The sequence below is a fragment of the Penicillium angulare genome (assembly GCF_028827245.1).
Source record: "Penicillium angulare strain IBT 27051 chromosome Unknown utg000009l_segment0_segment0, whole genome shotgun sequence".
Lineage (NCBI taxonomy): Eukaryota > Fungi > Ascomycota > Eurotiomycetes > Eurotiales > Aspergillaceae > Penicillium > Penicillium angulare.
In genome coordinates this window covers 607,494-621,822 of record NW_026623168.1, presented here as the reverse complement: position 1 = coordinate 621,822, position 14,329 = coordinate 607,494, and the positions used below count along the sequence as shown (strand labels likewise).

The window sequence follows — 14,329 nt, the reverse complement described above, 5'->3', positions numbered from 1 at the left end:
TATAGCAATTCTATTCCAGATGGACAGATTCCTTCAGGGGAAGGTCCCTAGAAGATGTTCCCACAAAGAACGAGTATTGACCAGGCACGAATTTCCATTTCTTAGAAGCAGTGGTCCAGATGGATAAATCATCAACGCCCAAAGTAAATTCGACCTTTGACTTGCGTTTCGAGTCGATGGCAACCTTTTGGAATCCCTTCAGAAGTCTAGGTGGTTCCTGGCATTCTTCGGGGAACTGCACGTATAGTTGGACAACTTCCTGTCCAAAGGTATTCCCTGTATTGTGGACTTCGGCCTTGATCTCAATAAATTTCTCATTCTTTCCACCAACTTTGACTGTCATCTTTGACAGCTCAAACTCAGTATACGACAATCCGAATCCGAAGGGGAACAAAGGCTTCACGGAGTTTTCATCGAACCAGCGGTAGCCAACAAAGAGACCCTCGGAATAGTTAGCCTTCAGGTTGACTCCTGGGTAACGTTCAATCTCCGCGGTCGGGGTATCTGCAAGAGCCTTGGGGAATGTAATAGGAAGTTTTCCAGAGAAGTTCACATCACCGAAGAGAAGGCGTGCGATCGCAGGTCCGATTTCTTGGCCAGGGTAGAAAGTCTCGACGACAGCATCAACTTCGTCCAACCAAGGCATCAGAATGGCACTGTTGGTGCTGACAACAACTACCGTGCGCTTGCTGTGCTTGGCAATCTTTGAGATAAGCTCGTCCTGGTTGGTGGGTAGCTGTAAAGCGTTGTTACTGTCAAGGCCCTCCGTAACCTCATCATTCACAAAAACAATGCTCAAATCCGCTTGCTTGGCAACCTTGGCCAAACCATCGTGGTTGAAGTCTTTCTCAATGTCCATGCCTAGAGTCACTCCGTAGATGCCATTGTCAACCGAGAAGCCCATGGAATAGTCAAGTCGTAGAGTCACAGCCTTTCCTGCGGTAAGCTTCACCACTCCTTGGGCCACCATGTTAAAGTTGCTTCCATTCAAGCTCGTAACCAAGTCGCCATCAATATAGAGATTACCCAATCCATTTCCATACACGGAAAAATAATACAGGCCCGTCTCGTTGGGGTAGAAGTGGCCAGCGTACCGAGAGGAGTAGACATCCGGCCAAACACTGGCCATGTTCTTGGGATAATCTCCGACGGTGATGTTCCCAGCTGTCGTAGTCTGGTTCACGGGTCCTGTCCAATCGGTAGTCGTCCAGTATGTGACGTTTAAACCATCAGGTCCAAACATTGAGGTAGAAACCTGATCAAAGGTCTGGGTACCTGGGAACGCTTTCAGGTAGCTGACCGAGACGTTCTCTTGAGCTGCTCGCTCTGTTATATAAGTGAGAGGCTTCTTCACCTTCATTGAGGTATCAAGTACAAATCCACCGTGCAGCTCAGTGACCAATGCTTGATCGTCTGCGTTGCCTCCGAATATAGCCAAGGAGTGGTATTGATCTCCATGCAGCGGCAAAGTCTTATCAATGTTCTTGAGAAGCACGGCACCTTCTTCAACAATTTCCTTTGCCAGACTTAGATGCTTCTCAGTACGGGCAATTGAAGTCTCGTTGCCCTCCACGGCTCGATCAATGACTCCAGTGGCGAACATAGGTCTCCAGAGGCGCTCAACCATATCTTCGACTCGGGAGGTGGGTACTGATCCATTATTGACAGCCTCCTGGAGAACTGAACCGTAGAGCTCTGGGAATCCATACAGGTCCATCAATGATCCACCGGGCTGGCTGTTGTCCAACCCGGCCAAAGCTGCCGCCACAGTGGTTCGCTGAGCGAAATACCAGTCTGTAACCACGAATCCATCAAAACCCCAATCGCCCTTGAGAACTTGGTACAGCCAAGGATCTTCACAAGTGTGCCGACCGTTGACCTTGTTATATGAGCACATCACAGAGCCGGCTTGACCTTCCTGGACTGCCGCCTTGAACGCTGGCAAGTACACTTCCTGCATCGTGCGTTCATCCACAATGGCATCGATGGCATCAAATCCAGGGGCCACTCCGAAGCGGTTGGTATCTTGGTTGTACGCTGCCAGATGCTTGGGGCATGCAATCATCTCCCGAGACTGAATGCCCTTGGTAATCGCGACACCTACAAGGCTGTTCAGGTAGGGGTCCTCGGACAGAGATTCTGCTGCTCGGGCCCAGAGGGGGGTTCGAACGATGTTTATGGTTGGCGCCAGCACCACATTTCGTCCCTTGGCCTTGTGCTCCTGAGCAAGGGCCTCGCCGAAACGAGTGGCGAGCGACAAATTCCATGCTGCGGTGGTCATTACGGGCGCGGGGAAAGTCGTGACATTGTTGAGGTTATTACCGACTCCCTCTGGGCCGTCGCCCATGCAAACAGCCGGCATGCTGAGTCTATCGATTCCAGGCACATAACCAATGCAACCGTTCGTCTCGAGCTGTTGCAATTCCACACGTCATGTAAGTTGAACGGATGTGTATGTTGATTGAGGGGAATTTCTGATGCTTACATTCTGGGTTCCTTGAACCATTGATAGCTTCTCAGTGAAGTTTAATTGCTTAAGGAACGACTGGAGTCTCTCTTCGGTTGGGAGAGACTTTTTCAGCCATGGCTGCTGCTCTGCAGCTGCCAAGCTGAGCAAAGACGAAATAGCAAGTAAACCCAGCATTCTGCGAATGAGAAACCCAGATGTTCATTCAATAGAGCCTCCGAATCGTTCCCGACATAGTATACGATTAGCCCTTATAAGATACCTCAGTTCAACAGCTTTAACGTGCAGCTGGGCCATCGAGCCGGCATTCTATGTTAATAACACCGGTAGACTAGCGTCGGCGTTTGGGATAAGCCCTTGAGCTGTTTAGATAAGGCTAGTGATCAAAGTAGTGGGTCCCTGTTGGTTCTCATTGGAATATTTTATTATAGGTACCGAATCTATTATTCTACTCAGAGCTCTGGATAATTCTTATCTTAAATGTCAGAGGCAAAATGTACGAAAACACTGTTTTGGTCATGTTGGCCAGACCAACTTCTACTCAGCACTGGGCAAATAATGCCAAGCTGTGATATCTGTAATAATATGGGTGGGCTTCGTAGATACTATTGAAGATAGCTTTGAAAGATGCCGCTTATATTCTATGGCCTACGAAGTGAAGCAAAATACGTAGTCATAATTGTGTTTGAACGACTTTACGCGGAGCTTTTCTGGCCTCTCCGGAATTCTTTAATTTATTCTCACTAGATCAAATCATGTGAAGCCTTAGATAGACAACCTATCTAAGGCAAAAGATGGAGGTGGAGCCTTCGAAACGGTTGGAGATGACCACTTCGAAGGTGGTTGGTTCTCTTCAGGGCCCCAGAGTGAGCTAACCTAGAGATCCCCACCTGCCGGCTTGTCTAACGGAACGACTGTAGTCTCAGAATGGTTAAAGCTTCTGATGCCGGTTCGTACAATCTTGAGCTTTGATGGACAATAAGGATCAGGGCACCCAATTAAGGCATCTGTTGTCATCCAATCGTTGTTGTGTGTCATGCGTTGTTTTGCTGCCAGTAAAGGTAAGACAGAGCCTAGTTATCTGTTAAGCATCGATCCGCACGCCAGGCCAGTGTGTTGATCCTTACCTAAGCTGTATATACTCATTCCTTGTCCAGGGGGCAAATACATCATCTCTCCCTGAAGAGTAAAGAAGTCGCCTTCTTTAGCACCGCACATGATTCGCTCTCCTGGTGGGCACATAACCTCCACGCGGAGGTCATACAATCGAAATTCCTCACTCATAATGAAATGGATTTGATTTTATCATGCGCCAATGGGAATTTATTATGCTTGATGGATGTCAGTTTGTTTACACGTCGCGCTATATAATCTTCTACGCGCATGCGAAGTAAGCATCGGTGTTCTATTCTTGCCGGTGATTAACCAACGGGCGGTAGAACGCCGGTTTGCACGTCCCTTCTCGACGCTAATCTCCCCGCTTTTCGGGAATTCTGATTGGACATTGGATCAGGGGGAGATAAGCTATCTCGTGTGCTGAACCATTCGAGTCTTTATAAACGTTACTAAACTGCTTATATCAAGGTTTCCCTCTGCATACGGCGGTCAGACTGCTAGCTATGAACAACATGGCCTCTGCAATCGAATTTCCAAAAGACGTTGAGTCCAAGACTCAAAGCATGGGGGCCGATGACTCCATCGATGCCACTGAGGGCAATTTCGAGGAGGTCAAGCGTGACCTGAAGTCACGACACATTAACATGATCGCCATTGCTGGCATGATCGTTAGTGCTCCCCCGGTCCATTGAGTTTCCTGAGAGTGACACTAAGATTGTATAGGGAACTGGTCTCTTCTTGAGCTCTGGTCAAGCCATTGCCACTGCAGGCCCGGCTGGGGCCTTCATGGCCTACATCGTCATGGGTTTTGTTACAGCTGGAGTGTCTTACACCACTGGTGAGATAACCGCGTTCATGCCCTTAACGGGTGGATTTGTAAGACACGCAACGAAGTTTGTCGAGCCAGCACTTGGAGCTGCAACAGGATGGAACTTCTGTCAGATCTCATAACCTTGCGCATTGATAATTACGAGTGACTCATAATGTTAGGGTATACTATGGCCATCTCAGCACCAACGGAAATCACAGCTGCCGCTACCTTGATTCAATTTTGGAATACTGAAGTCAATGTCGCCGTATGGATTGCTGCCTTTGGTTTCTTCATTGTCGCGCTGAACTTCTGCGGAGTCCGACTGTACGGTGAAGTAAGTCAACCCAAAACCAACCGCGCTTCGATAATGGTGCAATAATGCTAATCTTGGCAATATTACGCAGTCAGAGGTTGTATTTGCTTGTCTCAAAATTATGCTGATCATCGGTTGCATCCTTGGAGGACTTGTCATTGACCTCGGGGGCGGCCCCGACCATCATCGCCTTGGTTTTCACTATTGGAACACCCCGGGTGCCTTCAACGAATATATTGCTTCGGGTTCCACAGGCAGATTTCTTGCCTTTTGGAAGATCCTCCTGACTGCGGCTTTCAGCTACGGAAATATTCAAGTTGTGGCCATTGCTGGGTCCGAAACAAAGAATCCTCGCCTGACCATCCCAAATGCCACCAGAAAAACCTTCATCAGAGTCTTCCTATTTTACGTCCTCGGAATTTTCATTGTTGGCTTGGTTGTGTATGCTGAGCCCCTTTTCCTCTCAAAGCTTGCCAGATTCTAATCAATCGATCTAGGCCTTTCAACGATAAATTTTTGTCTCTTTCCACGGGTACAGCTTCTGAGTCTCCATTTGTGATCGCATTTACACGTGCAGGCATATCTGGGGTACCGCACATCATCAATGCAGTCGTATGTACTTCTGCCATCAGTAGTGGTTCAAGCTGTATCTTCTTGGCATCTCGTACACTCTACGGTCTCAGCCAAGACGGGCATGCCCCTCGAGTATTCCAGCGATGCAACCGTTTCGGAACTCCATGGTATGCCGTGGGTCTTAGCTCCGCTCTGATGCCGTTGGCATTCATGTCAGTTGGTTCTACTTCGTCGGTCGTCTTCGGATGGTTTGTGAATATTACAACTGTGGCCGGACTGATTGGATGGATCGTTATCGAGGCGACGTACTTGCGATTCTGGCGTGCACTCTCCGCCCAAAACATCTCTAGGGAGAGTGAGTTTCCACTCTCATTCTCTGATATTTCAATATATACTTACATTCAACAGGACTACCGTACAGAAGCCCATTGCAACCTTATACGGCTATTACCACTTTGGTCATGGTAACCTTGATTGTTTTTTTCTCCGGTTAGTTCTAACTCTTCTAAATTCATATCGCGAAAGCTCGTAACATAAATAGGCTTTGATGTTTTCACGACAGGAAATTTCACTGCGTCGGGTTTCTTGACTTGCTATCTCAACGTCGCGATCTTTGCTGGTAAGTGACGTCATTAATCAGAGAACACCCCAAGATCCCTCTAATTGATAAACAACTAACTTCAAACAGTGTTGTATATCTTCTTCAAATTATTCCTAAAGTCAAAGATTGTGCCGCTGAAGGAGGTGGATCTGGATAGTGAGCTAGCGGCTTTTGAGGAAGAAAAGGCTGCCATGCAGTATTCAGGTGAATCGGCCAACAACCAGCCATGGTGGAAGTCTATAATTTAGAAGATTCAACGATCAACTATAGTCACTTTGATTTAATAATTCTTTGTATTTATCAATGAAGTGTCTTCCAGATTCAAATTCTTGAACCGCTCTAATTGCGTAAAAGGATATGCCAAAATCAAGCTCAAAACACTTTCTACAGAGGCGAACCAGCAACACCGGGAAAGTGAATTTCGTAGAGTAGGATTTGACTGACAAGAAATTTAGGACACAACTACTGATATTTAACGTTTGGATTTGACATTCATTTTATGAAGACTCATTTAATCTTAAGGCAAGCAACTTCAAGTTGTGCAGATCCTTCAAATTGTGAAGTCGTAGTAGTGAATAGGCGAGAACGCTCGAATCACTCAAGTTTCAGGAAGCCTACTGTATGTCAGCTTAACTTGAATGCTTCCAATATATAGTTTCTGTCAGCATTAACTTTAGTATCTTCATAGGCATGTTTAAATAAGATGAAGGCTTGATATTTAGGTGGTCGAGGTTACCAGCGATCAAAGAGACAACATTTCAAAATTAATTACTCAAAATCTCGCGCCATGCGTAGTCTAAACCACTCCTATGAATTATGCTACGCGGTCCAAAAGGGAACCAAAATTGTAATCCCTTTGAAAAACCACTCCATTGAAAACAACCCATTTTCCCTATAGCGCCTTCTTCAGGCAAGTAATCTATCTATATTCACCACCACAGTCACCTAGACTCTCAAACATCTCAGTCCCGCGGCTCCTGTTGAGAATCTCTTGAATTTGCTTTTGGTCATCAGCATCCAATTTCCAGCCAAGCGATGCCAGACTCTCGTCACATTGCTGGCTGATACCCATTCTTGTACCGACAATGACCGCACCAACGTAAGGGAAGTCCAAGACCCATCTGGTGGCCACATTCGAGAGAGAAGCACCATGCTTCTGAGCAATAGAATGAAGGGTCTTCAGCAGCTCTTGGAATAAAGCCCAACCTCCCCAGCTGTTGATCATTGCGAGATACTAGATTCTCCAAATCAATCCAATGCTTTTCCAATGCCGGAACATCTCAGGGTAGCTTACCTTCCGTTGGCTGGGTGTGACTGTTTCGCCATAAAGATCAGGTGCGTCCTTTCCAATCCATCTCTCTGCTATGAGACCTCCACACTATAGCCAAGAATCAAAATCTAGGTCAAATCAAGAATGAAATTCTTAGGATACGTACTAAAGTTCCATATGTCAGCAGCTTTACATCGTGTCGCTCACAAAGTTCCGCCATGCGAACAGTTGGGCGGGAATCGATAAGGGAAAACTGTCAATATTCTTAGCGATAACCTAGGGCTCGAGATATTTGGAAACTTTACCTGAACTTGATTAGTATATACCTTGACCCCGCTGTCAATGACCTTTTGCATATGCTCTGTATCGAAGTTACACAGTCCCAAATTCTTAACGCGAGTGTCCTCTTGAATGTACTTCAAGGCCTGGATATATGAGCTGTCCTCATACTGTGAAGAAAAGAATAAGCATTGGTTTTGTAAGATCGACCTTGAAAGAGTAATGACCTACATGTTGCCAATGAAATTGAAGGAGATCAACGCTGTCCGACTTGAGCCTCTGACATCGTTCATTGATGTTGGCAACAACTGCCTCCCGTGAAACCTTCATTGGATGAAACACGCAGTATTTAGTAGCGGCGAAAATTGATTTTGAAAATGTACTATATGATCGGTATCGTCCCTATGAGATAGATCTCTTAGCTCAAGAAGTCTTTGCGGGGGGTGCTCAGGTTTATTCACAAAAATAACTTCGGCATCCCCATAGTGATCTGCCATGTCGAAGGCCGTGAGTCCACTTTCAACATACTTGGAGAACTGCTCCATAATTTTGGACTGGGGAGCAGAACCCCATGCCGGGCTTGAAAGTTGCCAAAGCCCAGTGAATATTCTTGGTAGATTGACGCCATTCACCGCAAATGATTCAGAGATGTCAGGGAGATCCTTGGTGGATGGCGGGGTAATAATGCCAGTAGAATGGGTAAAGGTTTTGGGGTGGAGGAAATCCTCGACAGTTTCAAGGCCTCGATCTAACAAAAATAGCTGCGACTGTTTTTCGCTAGCGACCTTGCAATTCGTGAGCCTATCAAGTAGTCTTTCAAGCAGCTTCCTCTCATTTTCAGAAAGGTTCCGCGATCCCGTAGAAGAGACGAGGGATTTCTGAACAGCCGTGACAGCCTGAACAATGACTCCATCCAATTGGGTGACCTGATACGAAAGTGAACTTTTCTCTGTCAGGTTTCCTTCGGTCAATGCTAGAAATCGGCCGATGGCCTCCACTGTGCTTTGGAGAACAGGGAGTGCCTCGTAGCATAGACCGCACCCAAGCATACAGCAGACATGATTCCTAAGATTCTGGATGTACTCGACTGCATCCTTGGATGTCTGGACAGACTCTGCGCTAGGTAGCGTCACGTCGCGGGTGTAACTGCGGGCTTGGTCCTCGAAGGTTGTGGTGCAATCAGGTCGGTTTGCGAGCATGCCACGCAGAACGAAGCGCAGTCCCTGCAATGGAAGATTCGCAATCAGCGAATCAGCCATCATATTGACATGCGTCGTTTTGGGCTTTGTGTCTGTCATCCTGAGAAGCTAAACGTTGTCCTGGGGAGTTCCTTGGGGGGGACCCTATGCTGGCAACGTATAGAATTAAGCAGCTAGCAAAGTAAAATTACAATGGCCGCCTTCCAATGGTCGGAACATTTGTCGTGTCGTTTCAAGAGCGGGCGCTAGCCTTATCGTACCCCGGAAGGCATCTGATCCACCGGCATTCTACGCTCAGAATTCGCCGGTATTTGCCACTGCGGGCCGGTCCAGGCTATTATCAGTGGGGAACCCCGCGCACATATCCTAAAACCCCGAGATGGTCCGAGGAGGCTAAATGTCATTCCATGGAGTCAATATCTATAATCTACGTGAGATTGAGATATCTGGAGCTTTGATTTGGATAAACTTTGATAAGCGTTGAGCATCTAAATTACAATTCTGTACGCTAAGCTAGGAATATTCCGTCGTCAATATTGAACCCAGCAGTTGCAAACACATTTGCCCAATACTCGTCACTCATAAAGGTTTCTGGCTCTTGAAGCGATGCTTCTGCCGCTGTCACATCACGTTGTTGGGAGGCTTCCTGTGTGCCGTTCTTTAGAAACCGACCGTCACGGATCGGGGTTTCAACACTATCAAGTCTTCTATTGAAAATATTCAAATCTGTAAGAAGGGGGTCATTTTGTCTCGGAATATCCATTTCAGATAGTCTTGCCGCAATATTGCCTAGGAATTGGGCCTGTAGAACACAAGTAGACCCATTGGGTGCTCCTTGGCTGGAAAAGGCCTCGGTTGCTTCTCGAATTGCTTTTATTATCTCAGGTCTTATCTGTTTCGCAATTGTTCCGGGTACGGCGTGAGCTAACTGATTTTCATGATGGTCAGTCTATGCCACGCAGAAATAGGAAATCAACCTTGTTAGTAGACGGGCAAAATACTGACCTTCACGAGGAATGCACCGCTATATGCATTCATCACATGTATCGAGTCCTGAACAAAGTAAATATGTGCCGAGAAGTCTGATATGAGCTTGAGCATTGATAGCGCACTCGAGTATGCCATCCAGAATGTTCCCAAGTCAAGTGAAGCCTCAGAAGCACCAGAACTCAGCATCACTTGCAGTGGTAACGAAGAGAGCTGAAGTTTTATATGAGATCCATAAAAGCGTATCAAGAATTCGTGACAGTTTTCTTCACTGCTTGATAAGGCCTTGATCTTTTGAGTCCATTGCTTTTCCCACTTCCTCATGCGCGTATTAATAAAGTCCAACTGCAATTCAATTCCTTGCATTTTGGCTCTTTTGCCTTCCCAGCCTTGGGGATTTAATAATCTGACTGCTTCGGAGGTCAATATCCTCAAGGTAACAAATGCTCCCAGGAGAGGGTCATGCCTGGTCGCGAGCGGATCGTTGCACCATGTCTCTATCGACTCAATGAATTCGTCACGCTCAATCATCCAAGGTCTGCCTGTCTGTAGACTCATGCTGTATTCTGTGTCAACCCCCTTCACATCTGGCTTGAAGCGATCAGCATACCTCCGGTCGTAAACGAACAAAAGAAACCAAGTTCTTTCTTTATCTCGAGTTTCTCGCCTTTCGCTTTCGCTTTCGCTCATTGAGTGATTTTGATATTGAGAAGGAAGAAACTTATGCCATCCCATGTCTGTACACATTCTGATCACGTAACCAAGTAGGACCCAGGCCCGTGTATCGCGAGGCTCCTTCCAATACGTTAGAATGAGAATCCCCTGAGCTATTTCCGTAGATTTCATGCCACTTAGAAAAATCTTTGCCAATAAAGATTCGGCATGTTCGTGAAGTCTCGGATAGAAAGTTGGGTTGAAAGCCCTTGCCGAGCTTGCGAGAATTGTACTAAGCAAAAATGACGATTTCCGGCGCACGTATGAAAAGGTATGCAAGGCAGGGTCAAGCTGAGAAATATAGGTATTGAAGACGGTGATGAAGCTATTCATATTGTTAAATTTCGTTGGATTTTCTTGACGCCAAGTCCTACTCACTGATCAAATAAACACTGGGCAATAGAGATGTTGATCAGACCCAAACGGATCGGATCGTCGGGCGAGCCGCTGTGGTCGCCTTCATGCTGCTCCGGTCTTTCATTTTCTCCCGAGCCAAGAATATATCGCAGGGAGAATCGCCCCTTCATGGCCTCATGATTGAACACACCAGAAGGCTGTAACCCATCTGAGCCATTAGTTGACCGTGACATTGGGGGCGGCGGTTCGAAAATGGGGACATCTTCCTCTGGAACTGCTGTCCTCTTGGGTCGCAATTCACTTGACAAGTTGCATCTCGGTGTCCCCGATTTTCGCTTTGATACTCTTGGAACGATTAGTTGGGAATGCTTGATCCGTGCCTGCATTAATACCTCGACTCACCTTGTTCCGGGCCTTCGGCCTCGACGGTGAGGCTCAAAGATGCATTCAATTGATTTGCGCGCGCAGCGTTCACATGCAACGGATTGCGCGCTCGGGATGCATTTCATTTTCACTCGACGACATTGTAGACACGCGTTCATTATACCGGTGTTTCTCAAGTTGATTGATAGTCGATTGATGGCTTATGTTGGCTGGAGTCGAGATAGGCGGCCCGCCTAAATTATTGCCATCACTAGTACGGCATCAGTAAGGGAACACGGCGTGTATTGGGGTGCGATCTTTCAGTTGAACCGACGAAAAGAAGTCATATCGGGATTGTAGAGGAGGGGGAGCAGCGACGAAGATAAGGGAATTAAGTACGGGAAGCCGCTTATCTTCCTATGATGAGCCGCTTACTCAGTGAGCCTGGGTCTGAGCGCCCTCATAAAAGCGGCGGCAACCTGAACAGTACGCCAACACCAGGGAGGAAGACTCCAAGAGATTGAAGATTATACTTTGATTCTATAAAGAGATATATTGCCGCTTGTCTAATTGGGCAGTAACTAGATAATTTTAGTCAGATACTATACGAGCCTATGTCGAGGTGTACATCACGACTAATAGATTATATTTCCTTCTTTTCTTCCTTCCTTTGTAACTTACCTTCAGCTTTATAAGTCTATCCTAAGGTACATGATACAATTTTATAATTAGTATAATATAGTCCTCTATCCGGTCTAGTGAGCTTTAGGGATATACAATCTCATACGGATGAATGAGCCAGCTTATATCCATATCACGGGCACACCTAGGAGTCGGAGTCTACCCACCAATAGCTCTCTTAAATGAGTTCATGCTTTGCATTGCAATGTCGTGAAAACTGCCGGGTTTGTTTGCAAGTTGGCGCCGTTTCTCACCGCGCAGGCAGGATGCGATAGGTCCATCTCGCTCGCTCTTATTTTGAACGGCCTGCTGCAGTTATCTGATGACAAGGATTCTTTTCTTGTTGAGGAAGCGGCATTCCTTTGCGATCAAATTGCCTCGATTATCGAATCGATAACTTGTTATATGTCTCTGGGATCTTCGTACGCCCCCATTTGCCCCATCGCGGCGTGGCCTGCGTCATTTGGGATGCAGAAGGAGGCGTGTATTATCTTATAATTATGCGCTGATTGAAACCGCTGAAAAAGACTGGGAATCTGAATGAGGAAAAATCCTTGCGCTATACTAGGCGCTGGACATACAGAGAATGTTGTCACGGATGGTAATTTCTAGTGACATACGTTTCTCAATACCCGGATTAAAGATAGTGATACACAAGAACACGGTATGGAAGGATGGAGAGCCATGGATTGTTTAAGTAAACTAGAAAAAAAAAAAGAATTCCGGATCAAGAATCGGGATATTGGTGAGAAGTTGAATGTCTTATGGAGATTCCAGCAACGTTCTGTCGCGTCGTAAATGCCCTTCACCTTCGGATACTCAACACCGGCATACTTCCCGACCTTCGCTCAGATCAACATCTTCCTAGTCATAAATTTTGATATCATTCGCGGAAAATATTTATTCGTATAAAGGCGGAGGTTTTCAGTGGTAGCTTGCTGGCGGCGCGCCATACTTGTGGCCTTCTTGATGAAGTTCGAAGGGATTATTGTTGTTATTATTGTGGGGTTGTTCGTTTGCGGGCTGGGAAGTCTCCGTTTGAGGCTGAGGCGGCGCGTCATACGGCGCAGGCTGTGGAGGATAGCCTGGGGACTTTTGAGCAAAAGGAGGAGCGTAAGGGTCGTATTGCTGAGGATACATCGGTTGAGGGTATTGCCCATAGTCGTTCAGCGGGGTGGATTGGTAGAAAGTTTGTTGCGCTCTTCTCCTTCGAATAAGCCACACAATAAACAAAATAACAGCTAGCAGACCGACAAAAAGCGCAATGAGAAGAAGAGCACCGGAGGCGTATAGCATGGGCTTGGGTCCTTTGCAGTCCTCGTAGTCGTCGTCATAGTCATCGTCCCAGCTGTTCCAGTGATCATTGTGTTGACAGTGTCCTTTGCGGTAGTAAGCGCCAGCGAGTGCGCCGCCAATAATAAAAAGGGTCACAGCAGCACAGAATGTGCCTACCGGCCACCAGTGGGACATCGGCCGTTTTGGTTTGGGTTGTTTTGTTCTGTCCATCTCCACGGTCGGGTCGGAGTTAAATGGTTGGGATGACATTGTGATTGTGGGGATGTGAAGAAGAATGGGGAGATTCCCTGAGCATGAATCAGGGACGAACCGGGGGTTTTATTTTTAATTTCTGGCAAAGCGAGACTAATGAATTTAAGGTGATTAGCACATTTGTTGTTTTGGGTAAAAACTAGATGCTGAGCGGGTCCTAGCCTTGTCGCTAATGTCTCGAGCCTCCAGTTAGGAGGCTGATCTGTGACTAAACTTAGAATTTACCCACTTTTATCTGGAAGTTCCCTGGAAACACTCCGTAGGCAGAACTTGGCGAGGTGAGACGAGATTCTTGAACGTTGCACCTGTGTTGTGGCTCATTTCAGCCAATGCACTCTACCCTGCACTAGCGCCCTATTCGTATTATGCTCTACATTGTGGTGGCTTGATTGAATACTCCAAATGCATTCGAAAAGCCCGCCAAGGATGGGCAGCCAGATGTGGTGGTATCACGCGAATCCCGCTTTCTCGTGTTCGTGGATGTGGATGTGGATGTGGATGTGGGTTTGTTGATTATTGCGCCCGGGGTGCAAACTCCACTACTTTGTGAAGAGGCCAGCTCTCTACGGAGCCTGGAGAGCTTATAATGAGATGTGCTCCGCTCCGGTCGGTAGCAAATGCCTTCAATAAGGAGAGAGTGTTTTCTTGGCGAGGTCAAATTAGCCCCTGAACACAACCAGCCATTGAGGCTCAGGATAGCTCAGGGTTCAAGTGGAACCTTCCTCCGCCCCCTCGTCTCGGATGGGTTTCTGCATTGACCAGATGAACCAGATAAAGCAGAAAATTGAATTAAATTGAATTTCACTATCTGGCTAGATTACCACTCTGCACCACAGGGTCTAGCTAAAATCAACTTTCATCCGCTCAGCGAAACCGTGGAACTAATACAGACACGCACGCCCCATCCCAATAGCCTGGGATCATCGGGGCCGTTTTCGTGACGAACATCAGGCATGCTCATTAATCCATGCATAGGAGTCGATTTCTCAGCTAGGTGACTCCGTATGGCTTCTCCGCGTACGTTTAAATTGATCACCAGAACCGAATCCC

General features: G+C 46.8%; 6 protein-coding genes across 6 annotated transcripts; 1 reads left to right on the top strand and 5 right to left on the bottom strand.

Annotated features, from left to right (window-relative positions):
* Positions 1 to 10: 10 nt before the first annotated feature.
* N7478_011789 (beta-glucosidase) lies at positions 11 to 2,644 on the bottom strand (the record flags this gene model as incomplete). The annotated part of the gene is made up of 2 exons (XM_056928003.1): positions 11 to 2,413; positions 2,486 to 2,644. The coding sequence occupies 2 exons, from the start codon at positions 2,642 to 2,644 to the stop codon at positions 11 to 13; spliced, it is 2,562 nt and encodes an 853-aa protein (XP_056773730.1).
* A 699-nt stretch (positions 2,645 to 3,343) lies between these two features.
* On the bottom strand, positions 3,344 to 3,751 carry N7478_011788 (TIGR04076 family protein; the record flags this gene model as incomplete). Its single annotated transcript, XM_056928002.1, has 2 exons — positions 3,344 to 3,540; positions 3,595 to 3,751. The coding sequence occupies 2 exons, from the start codon at positions 3,749 to 3,751 to the stop codon at positions 3,344 to 3,346; spliced, it is 354 nt and encodes a 117-aa protein (XP_056773729.1).
* Positions 3,752 to 4,095: 344 nt separating this feature from the next.
* Positions 4,096 to 6,129, top strand: N7478_011787 (uncharacterized protein; the record flags this gene model as incomplete). Its single annotated transcript, XM_056928001.1, has 8 exons — positions 4,096 to 4,251; positions 4,307 to 4,520; positions 4,574 to 4,728; positions 4,799 to 5,148; positions 5,205 to 5,635; positions 5,689 to 5,769; positions 5,822 to 5,899; positions 5,969 to 6,129. The coding sequence occupies 8 exons, from the start codon at positions 4,096 to 4,098 to the stop codon at positions 6,127 to 6,129; spliced, it is 1,626 nt and encodes a 541-aa protein (XP_056773728.1).
* A 671-nt stretch (positions 6,130 to 6,800) lies between these two features.
* On the bottom strand, positions 6,801 to 8,728 carry N7478_011786 (uncharacterized protein; the record flags this gene model as incomplete). The annotated part of the gene is made up of 6 exons (XM_056928000.1): positions 6,801 to 7,115; positions 7,176 to 7,259; positions 7,318 to 7,404; positions 7,478 to 7,600; positions 7,662 to 7,812; positions 7,959 to 8,728. 6 exons carry the CDS (start codon positions 8,726 to 8,728, stop codon positions 6,801 to 6,803), a joined length of 1,530 nt encoding a protein of 509 aa, XP_056773727.1.
* Positions 8,729 to 9,137: 409 nt separating this feature from the next.
* Positions 9,138 to 10,920, bottom strand: N7478_011785 (fungal specific transcription factor domain-containing protein; the record flags this gene model as incomplete). Its single annotated transcript, XM_056927999.1, has 3 exons — positions 9,138 to 9,431; positions 9,635 to 10,655; positions 10,709 to 10,920. The coding sequence occupies 3 exons, from the start codon at positions 10,918 to 10,920 to the stop codon at positions 9,138 to 9,140; spliced, it is 1,527 nt and encodes a 508-aa protein (XP_056773726.1).
* A 1,735-nt stretch (positions 10,921 to 12,655) lies between these two features.
* On the bottom strand, positions 12,656 to 13,276 carry N7478_011784 (uncharacterized protein; the record flags this gene model as incomplete). The annotated part of the gene is made up of 1 exon (XM_056927998.1): positions 12,656 to 13,276. One exon carries the CDS (start codon positions 13,274 to 13,276, stop codon positions 12,656 to 12,658), a length of 621 nt encoding a protein of 206 aa, XP_056773725.1.
* Positions 13,277 to 14,329: the final 1,053 nt, after the last annotated feature.